Below are 21697 nucleotides of genomic sequence, written 5' to 3' on the forward strand. Positions count from 1 at the left end.
CCATGCCCAAGGCACTCTACGCTGAGGGCCATGCCTTCTGCTCAGACCTGTCTGGTGCCACCTCGGAGCTCATGGGGTCTCTGTGGCTTTGGTCCTCTGGCAGCACCTCTCCCCTCAGTGGGTGTTTGCAGGTTCTTGGCTCAAACACCGATCCCACTTTTGCTCAGACCTCGCGGTCAAGGCTGGGTACTCAAATACCTAGAGGCCCAAACATGTTCCCTAAATATAGGAAGCAAACCACATGAGACCTAAGAGCAACAGAGCGAGTAGGGAGAGGGGCGTGCAGCCCAAGACCACCACATGGGAATGCGGGCCTAGCAATGCCAAATCCCAGTTTTTAAGAGAAGTCAAAAATAACTAAAAGTTTAATATGAAGATTTAAGTATCAGCTCAATGAATTAAAAAATAAATCTATAAATGGACTATAATATAACTGAGCTGGGACTGATCGAAGGCCACCACTCTAAGATCCGTGGTATGAAGGAATGTCCCATAGAAATGTCAGTGTCAGCTCTGGGGCTCCTGCCAGTGCCTTGTGTCCAGGACTGAGGGCTAAACCCTGGGAATCTAAAAGTGATGATGGCGCAGCTTCTGCCTGAGGATTCAGTCTGGTGGGGCCCACTGCTGTGAGCATCACAACCGCTGCCACTCCTTCCAAGAGGGGGCCTGCTGCTCAGGATGATGTGGGATGGCGCCATCCTCCCTGGGGCCACCTGGTAGAAACTGAGGCAAGGCAGGCTTCCTGGCCTGGGATGTGGTAGACAGAGCAGGAGGTGGAGAGATGGCAGGGTTGGGGACACAGCAGGTGCCAGTTCCATCTGGGACAGAGAAGGGGTCAAGAGCCCCAAATCCAAGCCCTCAGGCACCAGGGTTTGGGATGGCCCAGCCACAGGTCCCTGGTACTTTCTCAACCTGCAGATGGACAGCTGATCAGATGGTGGCTTGGTGACCTGTCCGAGAGGACGAGGGCTTCCGTGCTGGAGACACCATGACACTCCATGGGCGCAGGCCTCCCCTTGGGTCGGTTCAGAATGGGCAAGGCAGCGGGACCAAACCCCTACCCCCATCTCAGGAGGCCTGGCTCAGCCTGCAGCTCAGGGACCCCCAACAAGGACAGGACAAAGAGGCAGAGAGGAAAAGGGAAGGGCTTGGGTGTTGGAGAAGGACCAGGTCAACAGAAGAAGTCAGTGGGGGTATGAGCTCTCCCCCAAAATCCCTAGGCCCCACGGCCCACTCATACCCAGAGGAGACTTTTCAGTAGCAGCTAAGAACAAATCCTGTTTCAGGAGCTGTCCTAAGTACTTCATGTGCAAGGACTGAGCTGAGTCTATGAGGTAGGCACTTCATAGACAGAGGGACTGGAGCCTGGAGAGGTTACACAGCTGGGCCACACAGCCACTGCGAGTGAGAGCAGCACGTGAACCCAGGCTGGTGACGTGGGAGTAAGAGCATGCGAGGGAGCGTCACCCTGGGGGTCTGTCCTCGGGAACCGGGCGGAAGGGGAGATTGCTGGGGAGTGCAGCGCTTCCTGACTACAGGGCAAGAGCTCCGACGCCGTCTCCTGCCACATGGCGCACGGCCATGTGTGGATGAGCGCCCCAGTGCACACGCTCGTGGCCAGGCCGCAGCAGGCCCCCAGTACAGACTTACACTGGTTCTCGAAGAGCAGGACCTGCATGCCGTACAGGGAGAAGGACTGTCGGAAGCTGTAGGTCACGGAGTTCTTCTTTTTTTGGAAGATCTTGGTAACCTGGGGGTAGCCGGAGACAGAGGCTGAGTCCCGTCATGTTCACTGCCCAGATGCAGCTCTGGGAGCTCAGGATTCTAAGTGGGTCTAATGTCAGAATGCTTTCAGCAATTCAGAGGTCAGGGAGGCCTCTGGGGCAGGAGAGAGGGCTGTGTGCCCATGCATATCTTTGGACATGGATGCTGGCTCTGTTCCTACAAGTCCCAGGTGTCTTCCCAGCTGGCAGTGACACCCCTCAAGCTAGCAGAGAGGTGATGGGCATGGTGGCATGGCACAGGACCCTGAAGGCGCCGGGCCGGGCACTTAAGCCCAGGACCCCACCTGAGCACTGTAACTGCCTGAAAGATTAATTTTGGAGGAGAAAAATGGAGGCTCAGAAGTTTGAAGTAACTTGCTTGAGGTCAGGGACTCTTAACAAAGGACTGGAAACCCACAGGTCCAGATTCCAGGCTCAGTAATCAGAGAGGAACAGCTGACTCTCAAGCAGGTAGGGATCAGGGACAAGGGCCTCTAGCAAAAAACCTGTGGCATGCGGGAGAGAGACAGAGACCCAAAGGACAGGTTCGCCCTACTGTCTGCAGGGGCATCTTTATCCCCAAGGGCTAGCACCCATGCCACCTTTTTTCCGGGCAGGAGCTCCTCAGTTTCCCTTTGGGGAACTCCTTCTCTTTCACCCTCAGTTCAATAGTCCTGGGGGTGGGCAGTGACCCAGGCTTAGCCAATGAGAAAGCACCGCACCTGCCTGGCCCCCAGGAGTGGCTTGGGCACGGGCCTGGGATGCAGTGAGACCTTGGCTCGGGCTCTTACGAAGAGAATCCCACTGGCCGGGGATGCAAGGAAAGGGGGCAGGTGAGGCCTGCAGCTGCCAAGGCTGACATTCCCTTCTTGGACAGAAGGGAACCCACACAGCTGAGAGACAGTCCGAAGAGGAGTCCTGCTGACACAGTGGGAGCCTCCGGGAGCAGTTGGGGCTGAAGGCCCAGATACCCCTCTGGGCTTTTCCAGAAGCCAGTGAAGCCCTGTGCTCACTGGCAGTGCTGGGAGTCAGACTCTGCCTCTGCTAACCCAAAGACCGTGGGGCTAAGTCCAGCCCTGTCACCTGCACCCCACCCCCACGGGTGCCTTTCCGGAGCACCGGCAGACATGGCCACACAGAGACCAGAGGCGCAGGTCGAGGCTGCCCTGAGCTGCTCTCCCAGCCACGGCATGCTGTGGGGAACCACATACCACCAGGAGGTCGTTAAACAGGAAGATTTCTCGCTGGTGCAGTCCAAGTTTCTGGGGCTTATTTGGGTCTGGAACCTCAAAAAGCCGGCAGTAGCAGACCAGCCTCCGGTGGGGCAGAGAGAGCACCTGTGTGGGGAGGGAAGCACTGCTGTCAGTCAGCCCCCTGCCCCTCGGCTGGAGCCCAGGCAGCACACTCGGAACCCAGCCTGTGGGCCTGGCATTCGAGAACGCCCTCTCCCACCAACCGTGCACAGCAGAGCAGACATGTTTGGACTCCTAGCAGTTCTCCCCTGCTCTTCCTCAGGAGCTCTCCTGAAGGGCCGTGGAAAGCTCCCCTGCTTCTCATGACACCTCCTTTCCTTTCCTTTCCTTCAGGCAGGTCCCAGACTTCTTAGAGCATCACATTCACATGGTAGCCAACCCCCCCCAACAGTGAGAAATTCATGATCCCTGAGTCCCCATAAAGTGCCCGTCACAGACATAAGCCCGGTAGTCTCTGTCAAGGTTTCTTCAGAGAGTGTCTACTCTAGATGAGGAAACTGAGGCACAGAGAGGTTGAGCAACTTGCCTCAGCCACACAACAGGGAAGGTGTAGAACCGGGAGCAGATTCCGGGCCCCTCCTAGAGAATCCCAACGGTTCTGATGCCCGAAAAACCCTGTCCCAAGTCCTGAGCCAGCTGCCACCACTCTGTGGGGCCTGGCCTGGGCCTCCACTCTGAACATGCCTAGCATGGGTTCACGTGAGCCCCCTGCCTGCCGAAGCCCAAGCTGCTCTCAAGGCCAGGTGCAACTTGTACGGTGTCTAAGGGCTGTGGTGACAAGCCACCTGGGAGGCCCAGTCATGGCTCTGAGAGCACCCAGGCTCACACAAGAGACAGCAAGTTAGTAAAGGGCCAGGACGTGCCTCATGGCAGGCAGGGAGGGTCCACTGTGCAACAGGGCCCCTGGTGCAGGGATGCCCAAGCTCAGCACACCCCTCATTTACCAGTTTCCAAACCCAGTCAGGATAGCAATCCCTTTCCCCAGTCCTCAGATGGGGAGAGAGTGCATGGCCCAGGCTGGGCGCGCTCAGGGAACGGCCCTGTTTGGAGCAAAAGTACCAAGGGGAGAGGATGGTGAGAGGTGGGGCCGGAGAGGCAGGTGAGGGCAGGTCATGGTCATGGCAGCATCCAGCGGTCTCCCTCTGGGGGAAGCTGGGAAGAGGGGGGAGTGGACAGGTTTGTGACGCTAACTCTCGCAGCACGGGGCTGCCTGGCGAGGAGAGGCAGACACAGAAGGCATGTGCCACGTGACTGCCAGGTTAGCTGTGTGTCCAGGTGCTCCTGGGGTGAGCAGGCAAACCTGCTCCAGGCCGTGGCAGTGGATGTCAGGGGGCAGAGCGTGGGTGGGGTGGGAAGGAGCGTCTGTTTCAGGCACAGTGCCTCCGGGTCTGGGGACAAGCCTTGGCCTCAGTGCTCAACCGGGCTCGGATGAGAGGGAAGGAGACTATCTGCTCTGGCCTGATGGCACAACCCGCCCCCTGCGGCCACAGTCTCTGGGCCTGCGGAGATTCGAGGCTGGGATAATTATGAAAATCAAATTTCTTAGCGCTCCAGAAATTAATTCAAGCAGTCAGAATTGTAGACCTGGGAGCTAGGGGAGGCAGTGATGTGAACAAAGGACACGGGGGCCACCCCCAGGGCGGGATATCAGCCAGAATGTAAAAGCAGAAGGATACTCACACAGCCAAGCCCGTGATGCAAGGATCCAATCTATGCGGGAAACATGAAACAAACAAAGGTATTAATGATCCAAAAAATGCACCTGGGCCTGGAGAGAGCTGATAGGACGACATCCAAGTAGGTAAGCACCCCTCCTGTGGCTCCCATGTCCTCTGTCCAGACATGCCACACACAGTTCTCGCAGCCAGAACTCTGAGGGAGCAATGAAGGCATTCCCGGGCCACCAAAAGACCACTGCACAACTCTGGCTGTTGGTTTCTTAAGAGCCGCAGGCTCTCTTTAAATAGAACCCAGAGCCAATGGTTGTTATTCCCAAATAGCAGGGGCCGCCCTACACCTGAAGTAATTCCGCCACCCTGCCCCTAAGGGGCTGGGTTCCAAATGGCATCAAGGCCGCTGTCCGAAGCTGAAGCCAGTGAGGTGGGCCCGGGGTCACATGGAGTGGGGGTGGGCGGGAGTGAGGGAGCCAGGGACGCTGGGTCACCACATACCGGCTTCTTCCCCACGATGAGCTTCTCCACCTTCTGCACCTGGGACACGTGGTCCTCATTGGTCTTCAGCTCCCGCTTGCGAATGCGCTCATAGATCCCGATCAGCATCTCCCGGGGAATGTCCTCACCATCGTCCACACCTGGGCAGGAGAACGGCAGCCAGGTGTCAGGGAGGGCCAGGGCCTGGGTGGCGGTGGCAGCACTCAGCTTCGGGCCCCAGGCTCACCCCTCATTTACCGGTTTCTAAACCCAGTCAGAATGGTGATCCCTTTCCCCAGTCCTCAGCAGAACCCACAGCCACTGAACATCTTCAGTCCATTACAAAGTGTCTCAGAATCCTTCCACCAGGACCAGGCCAGCACAGCCACGCTCCGAGGGCTTTATGCATATCAGCTTGCTAACAGGGCTGCGCCCAAGTTCTTGCTTCACCCCTGACTAGCCATGTGACTGAATCTCTGAGCTGGGGCCAGGATGTGCTGGGTAGTGTCATGGCAGGCAGGGAGGGTCCCGCCATGGACTTTGAGAGCAGCTTGGCCTTCGGAAGGCAGGGGGCTCACAGGGGGACTCACAGACAGAGGGTCCTATTTGAAGTGGACCACCAAGAGCACCACTGGTGGCTTCCCGGAGATCTTGTGGGGAAGCCAGAGCAGCCCTGGTGTTTCCCAGAAAGTGAGAATTCCGTGCACCTGCTGCTAGCTGTCATTCACGTCACGTGCGCAGAAGCTGGGGGCCCGGCTTTGAACCCGGGCTGCTCTGACAACAGGCACGTACCCTTTCTGCTAAACCCTGAAAAACTGCTGTGAGGAAAACTCAGCCCCACTCAGGAGAGAAACGCAAACCCACACCTCAGACCGCAGGCTGGCGAAAATCCAGGGGTTTGGTAACTGGTGCTGTTGGCGAGGCTCTGGGAAGGGGCCTCTCACACATTGCTGGTGGGACCGGGGCGTGGGTCCGTCCCTGAGCTGGGCCACTTGCCCGTCACAATTATAAACTCAAACCCCCTCTGGGCCACTGATTGCGTTTGGGGGGAATTTATCCCACGGGACAGGATACGCAAAAAGGTGACTCATTGCAGCATGGTTTCCAAATAGCAGAAGACTGGAATTCACCCATTTACCCATTGATAGGAGACTGATTAATACATCACTGCACAGGAGGGCAATGAAATACCACACATGTGCCAGGAAAATGAGCAAGGCCATAGGGAACTGACATGGAAACATTCTCTTAGATTTGTTAAATGAGAAAAGCAAGGTGCCAAACAGACGAGGGTAAAACCAGTCACACACGTTAGTACTTGCGCGAGCAGAGGTGCTCTGGTCGGTATACCAGGGACTGAATGACCTGGGCACACGGAGGGGTGGGAGGGGCCCCGCCACAGACCTTTCCTACTTTTTTTTTTTTAAACAGACTATTTTTTTAGAACTGTTTTTTGTATTTTATGTGTTTTTTACAAGATTTTATTTATTTGTCAGAGAGAGAGCGAGCCCAAGCAGGGGGAGTGGCAGGCAGAAGGAGAAGCAGGCTTCCTGCAGAGCAGGGAGCCCGATGCGGGGCTTGATCCCAGGACCCTAGGATCATGACCTGAGCCAAAGGCAGACACTTAACCAACTGAGCCACCCAGGCGCCCCTAGAACTGATTTTTAGAGCAGTTAAGTCCACAGCAAAATTGAGGGGAAAGCACAGCGATTTCCCCATAACACCTGCCTCCCCCGCATCCCACTACCAACCTCCCCCATCAGAGTGGTATATTTATTACAATCAGTGAAACTACACTGACACATCATTCACTCAAAGTCCACAGTTTACACTGGGATTCACTCTTGGTGTGCATTCGATAATAAATGTTTAATGGCGCATACCCACCATCGTGGAGTCAGACGGGAGAACGTCACTGCCCTGAAACTCCCCTGGGCTGCACCTACTCGTGCTTCCCTCCCTCCAACCCCCAGCACCCACGGATCTTTTATGTCTCTATAGTTTTGCCTTTTCTGGAATGTCATATAGCTGTGGCCTTTTCAGAACTGGTTTCTTTCACTCAGTAATATGCATTTAAGGCTCCCCCAGGTCTTCTCATGGCTCGATAGCTCATTTCTTTTTAGTGCTGAATAATAGTCCCTTGTCTGGAGGTGCCAGTTTATGTATTCGTTCACCTACTGAAGGACATCTTGGTTTCTTCAAGTTTTGGCAACAATGAATAAAGCTGCTATAAATATCCGTGTGCAGGATTTTGTGTGGACATATGTTCTCAACTCCTTTGGGTAAATAGCAAGGAACGTGATTGCTAGGCTATATTACTTTCTGTTTTTTTTTTTTTTTTTTTTTTTAACTATGTGAGGATAATACCCATTCAAAAAAATCAATCTAGAGAATTTAAGAACAAATATCAATAAAATAAAAGCATTGCTCATCCGGCTTCCATGCTGGTGAGCTATTCCTCCCCCACCCATCTTCCAACCCCCCAGAGGTGGTCCTGCTGCTGGACCTACTGGGTGAACTGGGGTGAGCAATTCCAGAGAAAATGTGTCCAGTGTAGGTTGGGTGGGGGGGAAGGTTTCCTCTATAAAGAACAAGCTGGATGTCCACCCAGTGCAGAGCACCAGGTGGGCTTGGGGAGACTAGAGGCCTTCCCGCCACTGTCATGCACCTACTGTGTGATCCTGGGCGAATCCCCTCCCTCTCTGCCTCGGTTACCCTTCTGGAACACAAGGAAGATGGAACAGAACACTCCCGAGTTCCTGGCTGGAAAAGATGGGATTTGGTGGGAACGGCCCAGGGTTAGAAGAGAGAACCAGCAGCTTGCTCCACTGAGAAGTGGGATGATAATGCCCAACCCCCCTGCCCCAGACTGCTGGAATGGTCACATGCAAGGGTGGTACAAACCACAGGACCACTGACATGAGGGTGGCTGCCTGGCAGTATCTGACCCAGCAACCCCATCCTTCCCCTGGCTTTCTTTCCTCTTAGCTAATCATTTCTGGCTCCCCCTGTGGTTCCCCATACTGGATGGTGATGGGGGGCGGGGTGTCCCAATTACGTGGGTGAGGTTTCCAGGCAGAAAAAAAAAATCACAGTCAAATCACAAAGACCCTTAAACTCCCCCGGGGTCGCCAGCAGCATGTCGTGTACAGCCTGCTTTCTGCACCCTGGGGCCACACAGGATTCTGTGAAGACCAGAATCAGGCTCAGCCCTGTGAGGAGCGAGGTCTAGGGTTGATAGAGGAGCACACATCCCTGCGTGTACATCAAAGCATCTGCTGGCTGCGCTCTTGTGCTCTGGTGCTGACTTGCGATTAAGGAAGTTCCTAGACTCCTTAGCTTCCTAGAAGCTCTAGCTGAGACCTGAATTCCCTGGGGCCCACAGCACCCCTTAGACCTAGCAGAGGGCCACACACCTTGAGTGCTCAGTGCAGGGAATGGCCATCATCTGGGTGGTCTGAACCAAGCCCTGACTCCCCAGCTGGGAACAGGGGGCAGCCCGGCCAGCTCTGGGTGGGCATCCCATTAGCCGGCTTGTTGCAGGGGTGCCCACCACCAGGGGGCGTGCTAGGACAGTTCAAATCCCAGGAGGGTCCTCCTGTCCTAGGAGAGGGGATGACAGAGCAGGGGCTTTGTAGGAAAAAAGGACAAGAGGAGTACATTTAAATGGCTCAACAAGCTCACAAACTTGGGACCTGATTTAAACCAGCTTTTTCCTTTTTTAAAAACATGACACCCTCAGGGGTGCCTGGGTGGCTCAGTCGGTTAAGTGTCTGACTCTTGATTTTGGCTCAGGTCATGATCTCAGGGTCATGAGATTGAGCCCCATGTTGGGTTCCATGCTGGACACAGAGCCTGGCTAAGATTCTCTCTCTCCCTCCGCCCCTACCTCCCTCTCCCTCTCTAAAAAAAATGTATGTGTGTGCGTGCATATATCTACACACACATATATGTATACGTACCGAACACCTGACACCCTTTCTAAGGGGACCTCAGCCCGCTGCAGCTGGAGTTTCCCCAGGAGAGGGACATAGTCCCTCCTCTTCCTTCCAGAGACTCCAGGTACACGAGGACATGCTATCCAGCTAACACAGTGCCACCTGGGAGACAGCTGTCCCCTTTTCAATGCCTTTCCTCCACAATGACACCAGGAAGGCCTCCTTTCCCCCTGCCCACCTTAGCACCTCAGCCTTGGGGCCCAGCCAGAAGCAGCTCTGGTGCTTTCGTCCACTGAATTCATTTTTATAGTGACTGCTTAAGTGTGCCAAATGATACGGGCTTCCTGTTTATAGCAATGATGGAAAGTTCCTCTAAAACACACACACACACACACACACAGAGGCAAGTCGGTTTCACAAGGAACATGGAGCGTAGGAGAGGGAGGCAAGCAGTGACGGGGACGGGGTGGGCCAGCCCCGCCTGCCCAGGGTACCCAGCACCCGGGCTCCAGACTGCTCCTTCACATCCCCCGATCTGGCCCTAGCGGGCCCTCCCATGCTGGGCTGAACTTTCTTAGGCCTGGCGCCCCCTCTCCACCTCCACCTGTCAAACCCCTGTGCGTCCTTCCTCCACAAGTGAGGTTCGTGGCACCACGAGACCCAGTCTGTGCTCCCATCGCACGTGTCGCTGACTGTCATGGCTGTCAGCACTCCTCAGGGTCATTTGTGCCGTGTTTGTGGAAGGACGGGGTGTGCGGGAGCCCAGCCCCCCCCGGCTCTGCCTGTGGCCTGGCTGGGCACGTGCTCTGAGGGACGGCTGTACGCCAGAGCCCCGGGCCCAGGCCGGCTCACCTCGCAGGTTCTTGACGAAGTCCTCCAGCTTCATCTTCCGCTCAGGTTTGACGTTGGGGCTGTACATGTCTGTGTTGAGCAGGATGATGGCGAATGCCAGGATGAAAATGGTGTCTGGGTTCCGGAACTGCCGCACCACCCCGGGGTTGCAGATGCAGTACCGCTGGCTGGGGGCCAGGAGAGGGAGCAGGGTTAGGACCTCTTCAGTCAGGGCAGGACACAGGTCTGCCCCTCCCTCAGGACGGCTGCCACTGCTCGGGCCCCGGCACTAAACAGCTGAGGCTGGCCACTGCCCTCGGAGCCTCGGTTTGCACATCTGGTCAATGGGGGTAACACCTGCTCCTCCTTACGCTAGTTACAACTCAGCCATCTGTCCTCTAGCTGGCGATAGGGGGTGGGGTGAGGATCGCTACTTCCTGAGGCTGCTGCTTCCTCGGAATTGGATGCAGCCCAGAAGGTGACCAACTTCGGGCCAGTGGGGTATGAGCAGATGGGATGTGGGCATCTTTAAGGATGTACCTTAAAGGGCAGAGTCCACTCTGTTCCCCTGCCTGGAACAGGGATGTGATGGCGGTTGTTGGACATGCTACCTGGGACCCTGAGATGAAAGGAGCCTGGCTCAGGTAGGGGGTGGGTGAGGGGGGCAAACTGGAGAAGAGGAACCATGGGGCACCATGACTAAGGCAGGAGTCATTGGAGCTCAGACGACATGGGCTTCACTCCTGTCTTCTCCATTAGTGCCGCCACCTCCAGGAAGCCCTCCTGGAAGGAAGTACCTGAACAACCCCCTCCCAGGGCCCCAGAGTTGTCCTCCTGTTGTGTCCTCATTCCCAACCTTGGTCCCACCACTGGTGATGAGCCCTGAGGGCTGGGTCAGTGGCTGACTCGTGTCTCCCACACCTAGCGTGGGCATGGAGGATCTTACCCAGCCACTGTGCACACAGTCCTGGGAAGAATGACTGTGGGGTGGGTAGCTGACCTTGATTGTGGGCTCTCTGTTGTGCCAGGCACTGGGCTAAGTGTGCCCACACGCCCAAAGTGGTTTAGTCCTTCCACCAGGTAGGTGCTTTTGTGATCACCACGCTATAGGCAAGGACGTGAGGCACAGAGAGGTTAAGTTACCCATGCAAAGTCACATAGTAAGTGATAGAATGGGTGTTAGAGCTAGGCCATCTGGTTCTGCAGCTTGTGCTCTGAGTTACTGTGTGAGATGGGCTGCCCTTTGTGAATGGGCAGACAATGACGACACGGACTCATGAAGAGTGATGCTCATGAGGACCCGGAGGAACACAGACTGTCCAAAAGTCTGGTTCTAGAGATAACCAGCACAGCACCTGGCACACAGAAGGGGCTACTTACTGCCTCATTCCCCAGGCAAGTTGAGGGCCACCTGACCCTGCCCTGGGGACAGGGCTGGAGAGGGGGATTCCGGCCCTGAGCCATGGGCCTCAGAGTCAGGAACTTTCCTCTTCCCGACACCCACCCATGCCCTGCCCTGACCCCAACCTGAATGCCTCGATGAGCCGCTCCACCTTCTGAGCCTCCCCTTGGACCCGGATGTGTGCCTGGAACTTCCTGAGGGCTTCATCTAATTCCATGGCGGAGAAATCCATCTCATCCACCACACAGCTGAAACGAGAGACCAAGGCCCCATGAGGGTCTGCTGCCCGCACAGTCCCTGCTGGCCTTCCTGTTGGGGGCAGAGCACAAAGGAAGCCCATGCAGGGCAGGCCGTGAGCTGCCCAGAGCCAGGGGACCCGGCCGCCTCTTGTCCAAAAGGGCCCTCCGCCTGGCTTCCTCCAATCACTAAACACTTCAGATCACAGCCCAAAGACCCCTGTGCTTCTGGGGGAGTCTACAGACCCCCTGAGACTATAGGAAAATGTTGGTGTCCATATCTCTGTGCGTAGCTTTCTACAGAGGGGCCAGAGCCTATGGCCTATGGCTGTTCCTGATACAGGCCCTCAGCGTGCACATGACCCAGGGCACAGAACAGCACGTGACGGCAGGAGTCTTCTCGGGCTGTCTGCGAGGGATGCCGGCACAGCCCGCCCATCTTCCCCAGGAGGTCGGGGCTGTCCACTAAGGTCGGGCAGTGACTGTGCACTGGGCCCATCTCCCCACATGGAGGGGCCTGGGTGTCTTTCAAGGGGCACCTTGGAGGCCCTGTGCCATCCTCATCTGCCAATCTGCCAAGGGGAGCGGGGCTTGCAGAAATGGCTGAGCGGGTTTTGTCTGGCTCCCCTCATCCTAGCCCTGCCCTCGCCCTCCGGCACACCATGCCTTGTCCTCTGAGCCAGACCCCTGAACGGAGAAGGTGGGGTCTGCCCCAGGGACCCACTCAGCAGGCTGTGGTTTCCAGTGTATCTATTTGTAACAAAGCCATGGCCACCCCTGGTGGCGCTGCAGAGGCCTCGGCCATAGCGGGGCCTAATCCTCACTGCCAGGGACCTTGCTCTGGGCTTGGGCATTAACTGTGGCGCCCCCATCCTCGGAGGCTGCTGCAGAGCAGCTGGGGGAGGGCAGGGGCCACACAGGGTAATTTGCTGACTAGCATCTGAGCTGGATGCCTGGTGTGGAGGGTCGGGGGTGGGGGTGGGGTGAGGATCGCTACTTCCTGAGGCTGCTGCTATTTTCTGATGGGGGAGAACAATGCACGGATTTCCTACGGACCAGCGGCTAGCTTGGGGGGGGGCGGGGGGAAGCCTGGGGGGAGCACAGGAATGGCTGCAGGGGGTGGGGGGCTGGCCCAAGACCGTCTTAGGCCCAATTCACTAAGGACCTCATCTGCTTTCCCCTGAGCTGCTTCCTGACGCTGGTTTAAAAGGCGGAGAGGGGCGCTAACCATATGAACAATGCAGCAGGCTTTTCCCGCTGAGGGCCGGAACAGAAACGCAAGCAGGGAGAATGCAGCCCAGGTGGGCACATCGGGCCGAGGAAGGGCACAGATGCCATTCGGCCGGCTGTTAGCTTCAGCTGCCGCTGAACGCCGTGGCTCACTGTGACCCGTGTGTCTGCGCATGTGCTGGGTGTACGTGTGACTGAATGGGTACAGACGTGTGCATGTGAGTCTGCATGTGTGGGGGTATGGGGGACCCGGGCCAGCCCTTCCCTGGGCCCGGGTTTCCTCACCTGTATAAGAGGCCGGGGCAGGGCGCCTGGGTGGCTCAGTTGGTTAAGCGACTGCCTTCGGCTCAGGTCATGATCCTGGAGTCTCGGGATCGAGTCCCGCATCGGGCTCCCTGCTCAGCGGGGAGTCTGCTTCTCCCTCTGACCCTCCTCCCTCTCATGCTCTATCTCATTCTCTCTCTCAAATAAATAAATAAAATCTTAAAAAAAAAAAAAAAAAAAGAGGCCGGGGCAACTGCCCACCTCCTCCCAGGGCAGTGCAGACATGGCGGGCACGCATGTGGCCAGGCTCCTCCTTATGGCGGACATGCCTGGCCCCAGAAGGCCCGCTGCCCACCCCCTTGCCTTTGTTCTTCCGTCCGATGAGGCAGGGCTGGACGGATGCAAGGTACTGTCCTTGTTACTAGTGGTTCGCTCTTTACCCCGCTTTGATTTCTGCTCCTGGCCTACATCTCGGTGTGTAGCTGCCTGGTCAGAAATATCCTCACTGGAGATGCTCCCCTGGGGCCTGAGCCGCCCTATTCCATCCTGTCCCACGGCTTCGGCTCCTCCTCTGTGAGAGGGGCTTAGCGAGACCCGACACCCACCCTTGCATGTTTGAGGACGACACAGGGCCCGTACACAGTAACTGCTCTGTAAACCCAAGGGTCCCAGGGCAGGGGGCCTTTCCACTTAGGGCAGTCTCAAGGAGGAATGGGCAAACTTGGGGTACAAGCTGGACAGTGCTTCTCAAAACTCTCAGCAGTTCCCAGGGAGCTGGAAACAGGGTTTTCCGCAGAGTTGCAAGTAGCTGGGAGGGCCATGGCTGCCAGCCATGGTTGGACTCTCACCCCCAGATCTCCCAGGCAGGAGAGGCAGGAGAGATGCAGGGAACGGAGGCACTGGGGTCTCTCTGGGCTCCCCCCGCCCCCGAGGGTGTGTCAGGACAGTTGGCAGTCAGGCTGGGGGACTGAGCTCAGACCTCCAACCCCCCAGTGCTGTAGTGGCTTGGCCCTGCTGGAGAGGGATGGAGGGGCCAAGGGTGCGTGCAGGGGGGCCCCGCAGGGTCAGCGTGTGAGCTCTAGCGCCCGGGGGTGGAGGCACGCATGTATGCCTGGCAGGGTGTGATGTGCAAAACCATGTGGGGTGTCTGTGCGTGTCCAGGAGCAAGAAAGAGCTAAGGGGAGGATTCGGTGTGTGTTCCAGCGAGCAGGGTGAGCCTGACACCGCGTGCGTGCAGGTCCACACCCCCACCCCCCCCAGCCCCAGAACTCACTCGAGCACGTCTCGGTTGAACTGTTTCTGCCGGTTGCCCAGGAACTCGCCGATCATCTGCCTGCTGAGGCCCTTGCGCTGCAGCAGGAAGTGGGCTACCCCCACTGGCGTGTCAGGCACAAAGCCACGCTCGATGAGGTACTGGACGCCCTTCTCAGGCTTCCTAGGGGCGGGACGAGAGACAGGCTCAGCCCTGGCTGCCCCAACCCCTCCTGGCTTGCCCTCCTCCCTGGGTACTCCAGGTGCCCTGTCCCGGTCCGCCGGAGGGACCCAGAACTGCCCAGACCCTGCACTAGGCATAGGCTGGGACTGGGCCATCAGCTGGAGCAGGGACTGTCCCCACCCCCCTCGTGTTCTGCACTGCCCCAAACGCCCCTCAGTGTAGAAGTCACTGTCCTGTGTTTCACTGCCAGGCAGACTGGAACCCCTTGCCCAACACAAACTGGCCTGCCCTCCGCCCACTGATCACCGTTTCTAACACGTGCTGAGCCCTTACTCTGAGCACCGCTGTCTAGGCACCCTACGCCCACTAACTTCTCACACTCCTCCTGGGGGCCAGCACTCTTGTTACCTGGGCTGTTGAGGAGCCTGACGGCCGCGTGACCTTGCCAGCAACCTCTACTACCTTTGTTGTAAGGACTGCCTGAGTTAACAGTCAGGTGCCTAGAACGACGCGTGTAGTAAAGCGCCGTGGAAGGTTCTCATGACTAGCCCCAATTTATAGGAGAGGAAGTGAAGGTGCAGCGTTGACCCTTCCTGGGCAAAGGGGTTTCTGGGAAGGGCTGGGCTGGCCCTGCAGGGCTGAGTGAGTCCACCGGCGCTGGGAGCCATGGGGCCCGGCCAGACTGTGGTGGAGGGAGGCCCCCTCAGGGGCTCGGCAGGGGTCCAGGCTGGCCCTTTCCTCCCTTTGGGCCTCTGTCCTCTTGCTGGTCTGTGGCATGGTACAGGCTTGGCTGACCTCACAGGGTGGTGTGAGGGGGCCGCATGTATGACCCTTGGAAAGCAGGTGTCCTCGGACAACCCCAGAGCCTCAGACGGGCCTGAGGAGCCCTGGAACCCTTGCGGTGTACCCAGCACCCGTGTAGGGGGTGAGGGGAGCTGTGCCCCACCGCTTGCCCTGGCAGGTAGAGATCAGTGTTTTGCTATCCCCTAGCAGCCTGGCAGCGAGAGTGGGTATCCACCTGTCCCCATAAACCATGCGGCTCTGGACTGACAGCAGCATCCAGCACATACTGTATTTCTACCTGCAAGCAAAAGCAGAGCTCCCACTGCAAGGTGACCTTGCTATTTTTACCCCAGGATAACCACACACCCTAACATCACCTTCAGGAGTTTGGCAGGGAGCGGCTGCTGGCCAGCTGGGTCCTGGCACGGCTCCCCCAGCCCTGTCACATACCCCATTCCTCCCCGAGGACTCTGGGGTAGCCAATCAAGAGCTGCCCCAGCCCCTCGGCTGCTCACGCTCCCTCACTGCCCTGCTCCACGCCAGCCCCAAGGGGCCCCACCCGTGCCCACTTCCCTCTTCCTCAACTTCTAGGTCAGAGGTCACCCCGGCAAGCCCACAGACGTCTCTTCTTTCGCTTACACGACATTAGCGAAAGGAATTCTAGTGAGTTGCCAACATGTAGAAATTGGGAGAGCTCAAACCAGAATCCAGATTTCCGGCTTCTCTTGAAAAATCAGGCCATCTGGCACTTCTGGGCCTGTGCCCCTGTGTGGCCATGACTGGAGAGCTGGGCTGGGCCGCCCCACTCAGGCACCCTGTGTCAGCCACCCAGCCTGGGGGCCCAGATCCAGGCCCGGCCTGCTTCCCCAGGGGGCTGGCTGCCCTCCCCACTAGGACCCCTCCCGTGTTTCTACACCAACGTCACACAGCATCTCGGACAGCAGGATACGGAGCAGAACGCAGCAGGGGAGTGGAACACACCACAGGAAGGAGGATTCTTCACAGATTAAGTACCCAGAGTCTACTTTTTGCTAGGTACTGCTCAGGATGACAGCAGAGAGCCGGGGCTGGTCAGGAACACCTTACAATGGCAGGCTCTAATCCTTGGTCTAAAAGACAAAGGGACTGAATGATCGCTGGAGGGCAGAGGAGGGGCTCCTGCAGGTGAATCAGAGGCTTTCTCTGAGCAGGTGACCCTGGGCAGTAACCTAAGTTATTAGGGAGCTTTCTGGGTGGAGGCAACAGTGAATGCAAAGGCCCTGAGGTGACAAAGGGTTTTGCATGATCCAGGACCAGAAAGATACTCACCAGGGCAGCTGAGAGTAGGGGCCCCTGGGGGAGGGGAGCTGTGCAGGCCACAGGGGGAATCTGGTCTTCCTCTGAGTTCAATGAGAAGCCCTAGAGTGTTATGAATCGGGCAGTGAGGGAACCATGCTCTGTAAAGAGCAAGGCTAGGTCCGAAGTGCGAGCTCCTTGAGGAGCTTCCCACAGGCATCCAGCTTACAAGGCAGGAGGTGGGGAGAAGCAGCCATTTTCGAACACTGCCTCAGAGTAGGGATGACAATAATTGCTCGTGGACCCGAGTTTGAACCCGATGACTCCAGCTCCGAGTCTGAACCCGATGTGGGAGGGACTGGTTCCACCTGGCAGGTTTCCAAGTGAGGTCACAGGAGAGAGGAATCTGAACTCACTGGGCCTTGACTAGTGACCAGGAGCTTGCTGAGCAACTGAAAGGAGGGATGTGGCGGCAGGAGGTGCAGGTAAGGAGCTGGGGTCGGGGGTGCGGGCCAGACTGGGAGCTCCAGGGTCAGGATGAATATGGCTGTCAAAGGAAGCCTCTGGAAGGCTTTACGCAGGGGAATGGCCCAGCCTTCACCATCCTCTTCAGCCAGTGCACTGGACATCTGATGGTGTGAGTCCCCTGCCTGTCAGGCCCTTGCTGGCCCCGCCCACCTTGACAGGACAGTGAGGCCCCGAGTGTGCTCTTGGGGGGCCTGCCAGGCAGGGGTCCTCGACCCACCTGCTCCCTCACAGAACTCCATGCTGATGGAAGGGGCACGTGCCCTGGATCCTGCTAAGCGGCACACACAGTGACTTGCTGGGTGCAGGGATGTGAGGAGATGAGTCATTATGCTGCCCACCCTTGTGGCAGTTAGGGGACCACATGGCCAATGCACTGCGAGAGAAGGGTGCGTGGCACTCCCCATGGGAGCCCCATGATCCCTGATGGCGCTTTCCCTTGACCCAGGGACCCAGAGAGCCCACCTGGAAAGGACGCCCCTGCTGTCTCGTCCCTGGGAGACTTGATGAGCACAGCCCCTGGCCAGCCAGTGACGGATGCCGACGCCACAGGGGAATAACCCGGGCTGTGTCAGCATGCCAGAGCCCACCCAGACTGGCTAAGAAGGGTGAGTCTGGCTAGGAAACTAGGTCACCGGGCGTCTAGTTCCACCCCAAGGCAGACACAGTGGTGGGGCTCTGTCTCCTCCCCAGCTGTGGCCTTACATTTCCTTCCTTAGGAGGGTGCTGCGGGACTTCTGTCTGGAACCCCAGGCCCTAAAGACACAGAAGAGGACACAGACTGGGGCTCATCCGGCTCCCGATCCTTAGGTCCAGCGAGGGCCGGGCTCACACAGAGCACACCCAACAGAAGCCCTGGAGAAGGCATGGCTTCGCTGGTGTCCCCAGGACCCTGTTTTAAGACCTTCCAGGGCCTCCCAACCCCTGCAGGACAAGATCCAGGCTTTCTGCCCCTGGATTCACTTCTTTATTCATTCCACAAACATCTATTGAGCCCCTGTTCTGGGCCAGGGGTTGTGCTAGCACGCCTGTGGTCCAAAGTCCCCATCCTTGAAAAACACCTTGAAAAAGCATGGTAAAGGAGGGAAATAACATGTTCTCTGGAGTCAAAGGCCTGCACTCATACCCAGGCTCCACTTACAGGCTGGAGCAAGTTACTTAATCTCCCTGTGCCTCAGCTTTCCCGTCTGTATAATGGGGTCAGCAACAGTGCACACGGCAGAGGTACTGTGAAGGTTCAATGAGTTAATGCCTCTGAGACTTCAAAAAATACTGTTGGTCCTATGGCTCCAAAAGGAGGGTCAACAACAAGCAGAACTAAACCAAAGCGCTGCCATGGGAACCTGGAGAAGGCGTGTACTTCGGCTGGAAGGGGTGGGAGGGATGATCAGGAAAGGCCTCCCTGGGGAGGTGGCATTGAACCGGGAGCCGGGAAGGGGGACCCTGCTAGAAAGAATGATCAGTGCAAAAGCTGTATTTGACTCGTAAGGCAAAGACGGCACAGGAAGGTCAAATAACTTGGCTCCAGGTTGCCAGGCGACAGAAAGCGTGCCGGGAGTTTCAACCCACTCCTCTGCTCTGAGAAGCCCCCCAAAGTTTCACTCTGCTGTCCCCACCCTCACTGCTGCTGAAAAGCCAATCTATCCAGCTGCTGAGCCAGCTCGCTTCTCTAAGGGGCCCAGAGTCAATAGGTGCCAAGGGGGACACTTGCACCATCCACACCTGATCTGCCCCTGCGTTCTGGGCCCCCCTGTAAAGAGTCCTTGAAAGGCGTCAGCAGGACAGGCTGGAATGGAAGAGGCCACAGTTTGGTCCTGCTGTCGGTCGCCAGGCGGGGCCGGCTTTGCTCCACGTCAGCTGCTGATTCAGACTTGGCTGTGGTAGGCGAGTGCGTGTAGACCGCACCAGTGGCATCTCTCACGTGCATCTCCTGTCCCCGGGCCACCAGCAGTCAGTAGGGACGCCGAGCTTGTGGGGCTCCAGGAGGGCAGTTACAAGGCTGGGCACCACACTTATGGATCACCCACTTGCTGGAGTCCCAAGCTGAGTGCTTTGCAGGCTCTTGTCCCAGTAGGGGTCTGCATGTCAACAACGGGCTTCTCCTGTCGTTTCTAGTTGCCCGAGCAGCTGAAGAGACGTGCAAGTGGGCGGCTGTCCACACCTCCCTGCCTGGCATCTAGCTGGCCTCCGGATTTCCCACCCCACCCACTCTGTCCCCCTGACCCCGCGGGCTGACCTCACTCCCAGCCTGGCAAGTCAGAGCCCCGAATCCTGCCGAACACCACGAGCAGTTTGGAGCGAGCCAGCAGGGGCCGACGAGAGAGGAGAAGCGCTCTTCCTGCCGGGGTTGCTGTGAGGCTGAACCATGACCCCGGGACGGCTGGCAGGCCTCCTGCCCTGGTGGGGCACTGGCAGGAGACGACTCTGGGGAAAACGGCCCGGAGATGCCCAGCAGCTTTTCAGGTCCAGAACCAGTAAGGCCTCTGCTTACACCAATCTGACTGGGTTCCTGTCACTTGCAATGGAGAAGGCCCTGATTAACAGAGACCAACACAGGGTCTGTTTACCTATGGTGCCCGAAGATCCTCTGCGGTCAGAAGTCTGAGCCGTCCCTGTGACTGGTCTCAGCTGACCACGGGAGGAGGGACTCAGCAAGTTTGGTACTTGGACAATCTCTGCATGTCTGGAAGTGCCCTTCAATTCCGTAATCCAGGCTCAAATGCCCCCAGTGTCCTACAAAGGAGTGACGGCCTTCCATCTGCTCACAAAGTTCCAGGGCCAGCAAGCTCACCACCTCTTCAGACTGTATTTCATGCAGCTCTGATTTTTACAAAGCTCTTCCTGATGCCGGGAGTGCAAGCTGAATGGGGCTTGCCCTTACTATAGAGAGAAGGTGGAGGAATTACCCTTCAACATGACTGTCTGCCCTGCAGGGCATGCCTTGGCACGGTTTTCTTCCCTGAGAGACTCAGCACCAGCCACCCCAGACCCAGGACACGGCCACGGACCCCCAGGGCTGTGAGGGTGGTGAGGGCCATGGGCTGGATGGGTAGCTCATGTCCAGGGGAATGGGAACCCAGCCTCCTTCTTAGTAGCTCAAAGTGCTCCAGAGAGAGCTGATCTTTCACCGGAACCCTGGAGCCAGCATGTCTGGCTCTGTGGCCTCGAGCTAGCACCTGACCTCTCTGAGCCCTGGCTCCCTAGAGCCAAGTGTCACAGGGTCACTGTGAGGATTCAGTGAGCTGACGCACATGAAGTGTTCCGCACAGTGCCTGGGACCTGATATGTTCATATGGGCTGGCTGCTGTCATTGGTATTTTCATTACTCACAAGAAACACCTCACATGTGAGGAGCACAGAGTTGGGGCTAGCAGATCGGGAGCCCACCCCCAGCTCTGCTGCTCACTGACAGAGGCCGGCCCAGCTCTGTGGCCTCTGAGCCTGCTTCCCATGCAGGTAGAGAGCAGCTGACTGCCCAAGGATGCAGGAAGGGTGAAATCTCGGAGCACCCCAGACTCACACCAGGGCTCTCCGCCTCCCTCCTGCAGAAAGGAATGACAGGCAGGGGGGCACCCGGCAGGCCCCAGGGGCTGGGCCCTAGGTGGGAGGGAGGCTGGGCTGCAAGGGACCCCAGGGGCCCCCCTGAACAGCTCCCAGCTCAAGCCAAGAGTCCTAGCACACCATCACAGCGAGTGGTTGTTGAGGCCCTACCTTACATGCCCCTCAGAGACGAGGTAATCACTCATGGACGAGGGCAGCTCTGGGGATGAGCACACTCTTCCAGAGGTGGGAGAAGTCTGGCCTGGTCCACCTGGGACAAGGCTGCCTGGGGCTACAGTCACCTGGGCTTTTGCCAGAGCGAGAGGGGCATGAAAGAGGTGACTGACGCACTGAGGCCCGTGTCCCTGAGCATGTGTGTGGAGCACAGGAAGGGGGGGCCCCATCAGGGCTATGGGGGTACTGACCCAGGCTCCTGCCACTGTGGCGGCCCAAGGACCACCGCTCCAGGGCCATGCGGCCTCCCGTGGGTGGTGTGGCTTTGCCTCCTGAGCTCTCCGTTTACCCCCGTGGCCCAGTGAGCTGATGGGGGTACATGCGGCTACAGGCGCAGTGGCCGTTCCCACACTGGAGCCGGTGGGGCGGTGGGAGTTCTAGCCTGCCCACCCCGCTGGCTGTGTGACCTCAGGCAGGTGGCCCGCGTGGGACCTCCGTCTACCTGTCTGCACAATGGGGTTAGTAAGAGGCTCTATCCCCCAGGAGAACGGGACTTAGAGCAAGACAGCTTGTGGAACAGTGTCTGGCACAGGCTAAGCACATGGAACTATCAGCCACTGCCGTTACCTTTGACTGTTCTCTGTCGGGAAGGCCTACTCCTGGAAGGAGGTGGGGGGCCGGGCAGGCCCGGGAGGCAGTCGGGGGTGCGGGCCGGGCTGGGAGGCTGGGAAGGGAGGTGGTGAGGGCTGAGCCGGGAGGAAGCCTGGTGCACTCTCCCAGCCCCGGAGCCTCCCTGGTGGGCAGGGGGCAATTTCACATGGAGTCCACTGGCACCTGCCACTGGAGGCCAGCCACCCCACTCTGCCCCACACCCCGAGTGGAGCCAGACCTGCTGCTG

At 57.8% G+C, this 21697-nt stretch overlaps 1 protein-coding gene and 1 long non-coding RNA gene across 8 annotated transcripts in view; one reads left to right on the forward strand and one right to left on the reverse strand.

Annotated features, from left to right (window-relative positions):
• The window catches only part of IQSEC1 (IQ motif and Sec7 domain ArfGEF 1), a 383194-nt gene that overhangs the window by 12724 nt on the left and 348773 nt on the right, over positions 1-21697 (reverse strand). For all 7 annotated transcript variants that reach the window (XM_054504553.2, XM_064591477.1, XM_064591475.1 and 4 more), the window contains 7 exons: positions 14341-14502; positions 11463-11585; positions 9957-10123; positions 5188-5327; positions 4697-4726; positions 2975-3100; positions 1651-1750 (listed from right to left, as the gene is read on the reverse strand). In XM_054504553.2, coding sequence (XP_054360528.1) covers positions 1651-1750; positions 2975-3100; positions 4697-4726; positions 5188-5327; positions 9957-10123; positions 11463-11585; positions 14341-14502 — 848 coding nt within the window. The remainder of the gene's footprint in view (positions 1-1650; positions 1751-2974; positions 3101-4696; positions 4727-5187; positions 5328-9956; positions 10124-11462; positions 11586-14340; positions 14503-21697) is intronic.
• On the forward strand, positions 16923-19921 carry LOC135364452 (uncharacterized). The gene is made up of 3 exons (XR_010411574.1): positions 16923-17045; positions 17534-17693; positions 19201-19921. It is a non-coding gene; the product is annotated as an uncharacterized LOC135364452 (long non-coding RNA).

This window comes from Mirounga angustirostris, unplaced genomic scaffold (assembly GCF_029215605.1).
Source record: "Mirounga angustirostris isolate CCGP_5_RB_7025 unplaced genomic scaffold, mMirAng1.0.hap1 SCAF_1, whole genome shotgun sequence".
NCBI classification, from domain to species: Eukaryota; Metazoa; Chordata; class Mammalia; order Carnivora; family Phocidae; genus Mirounga; species Mirounga angustirostris.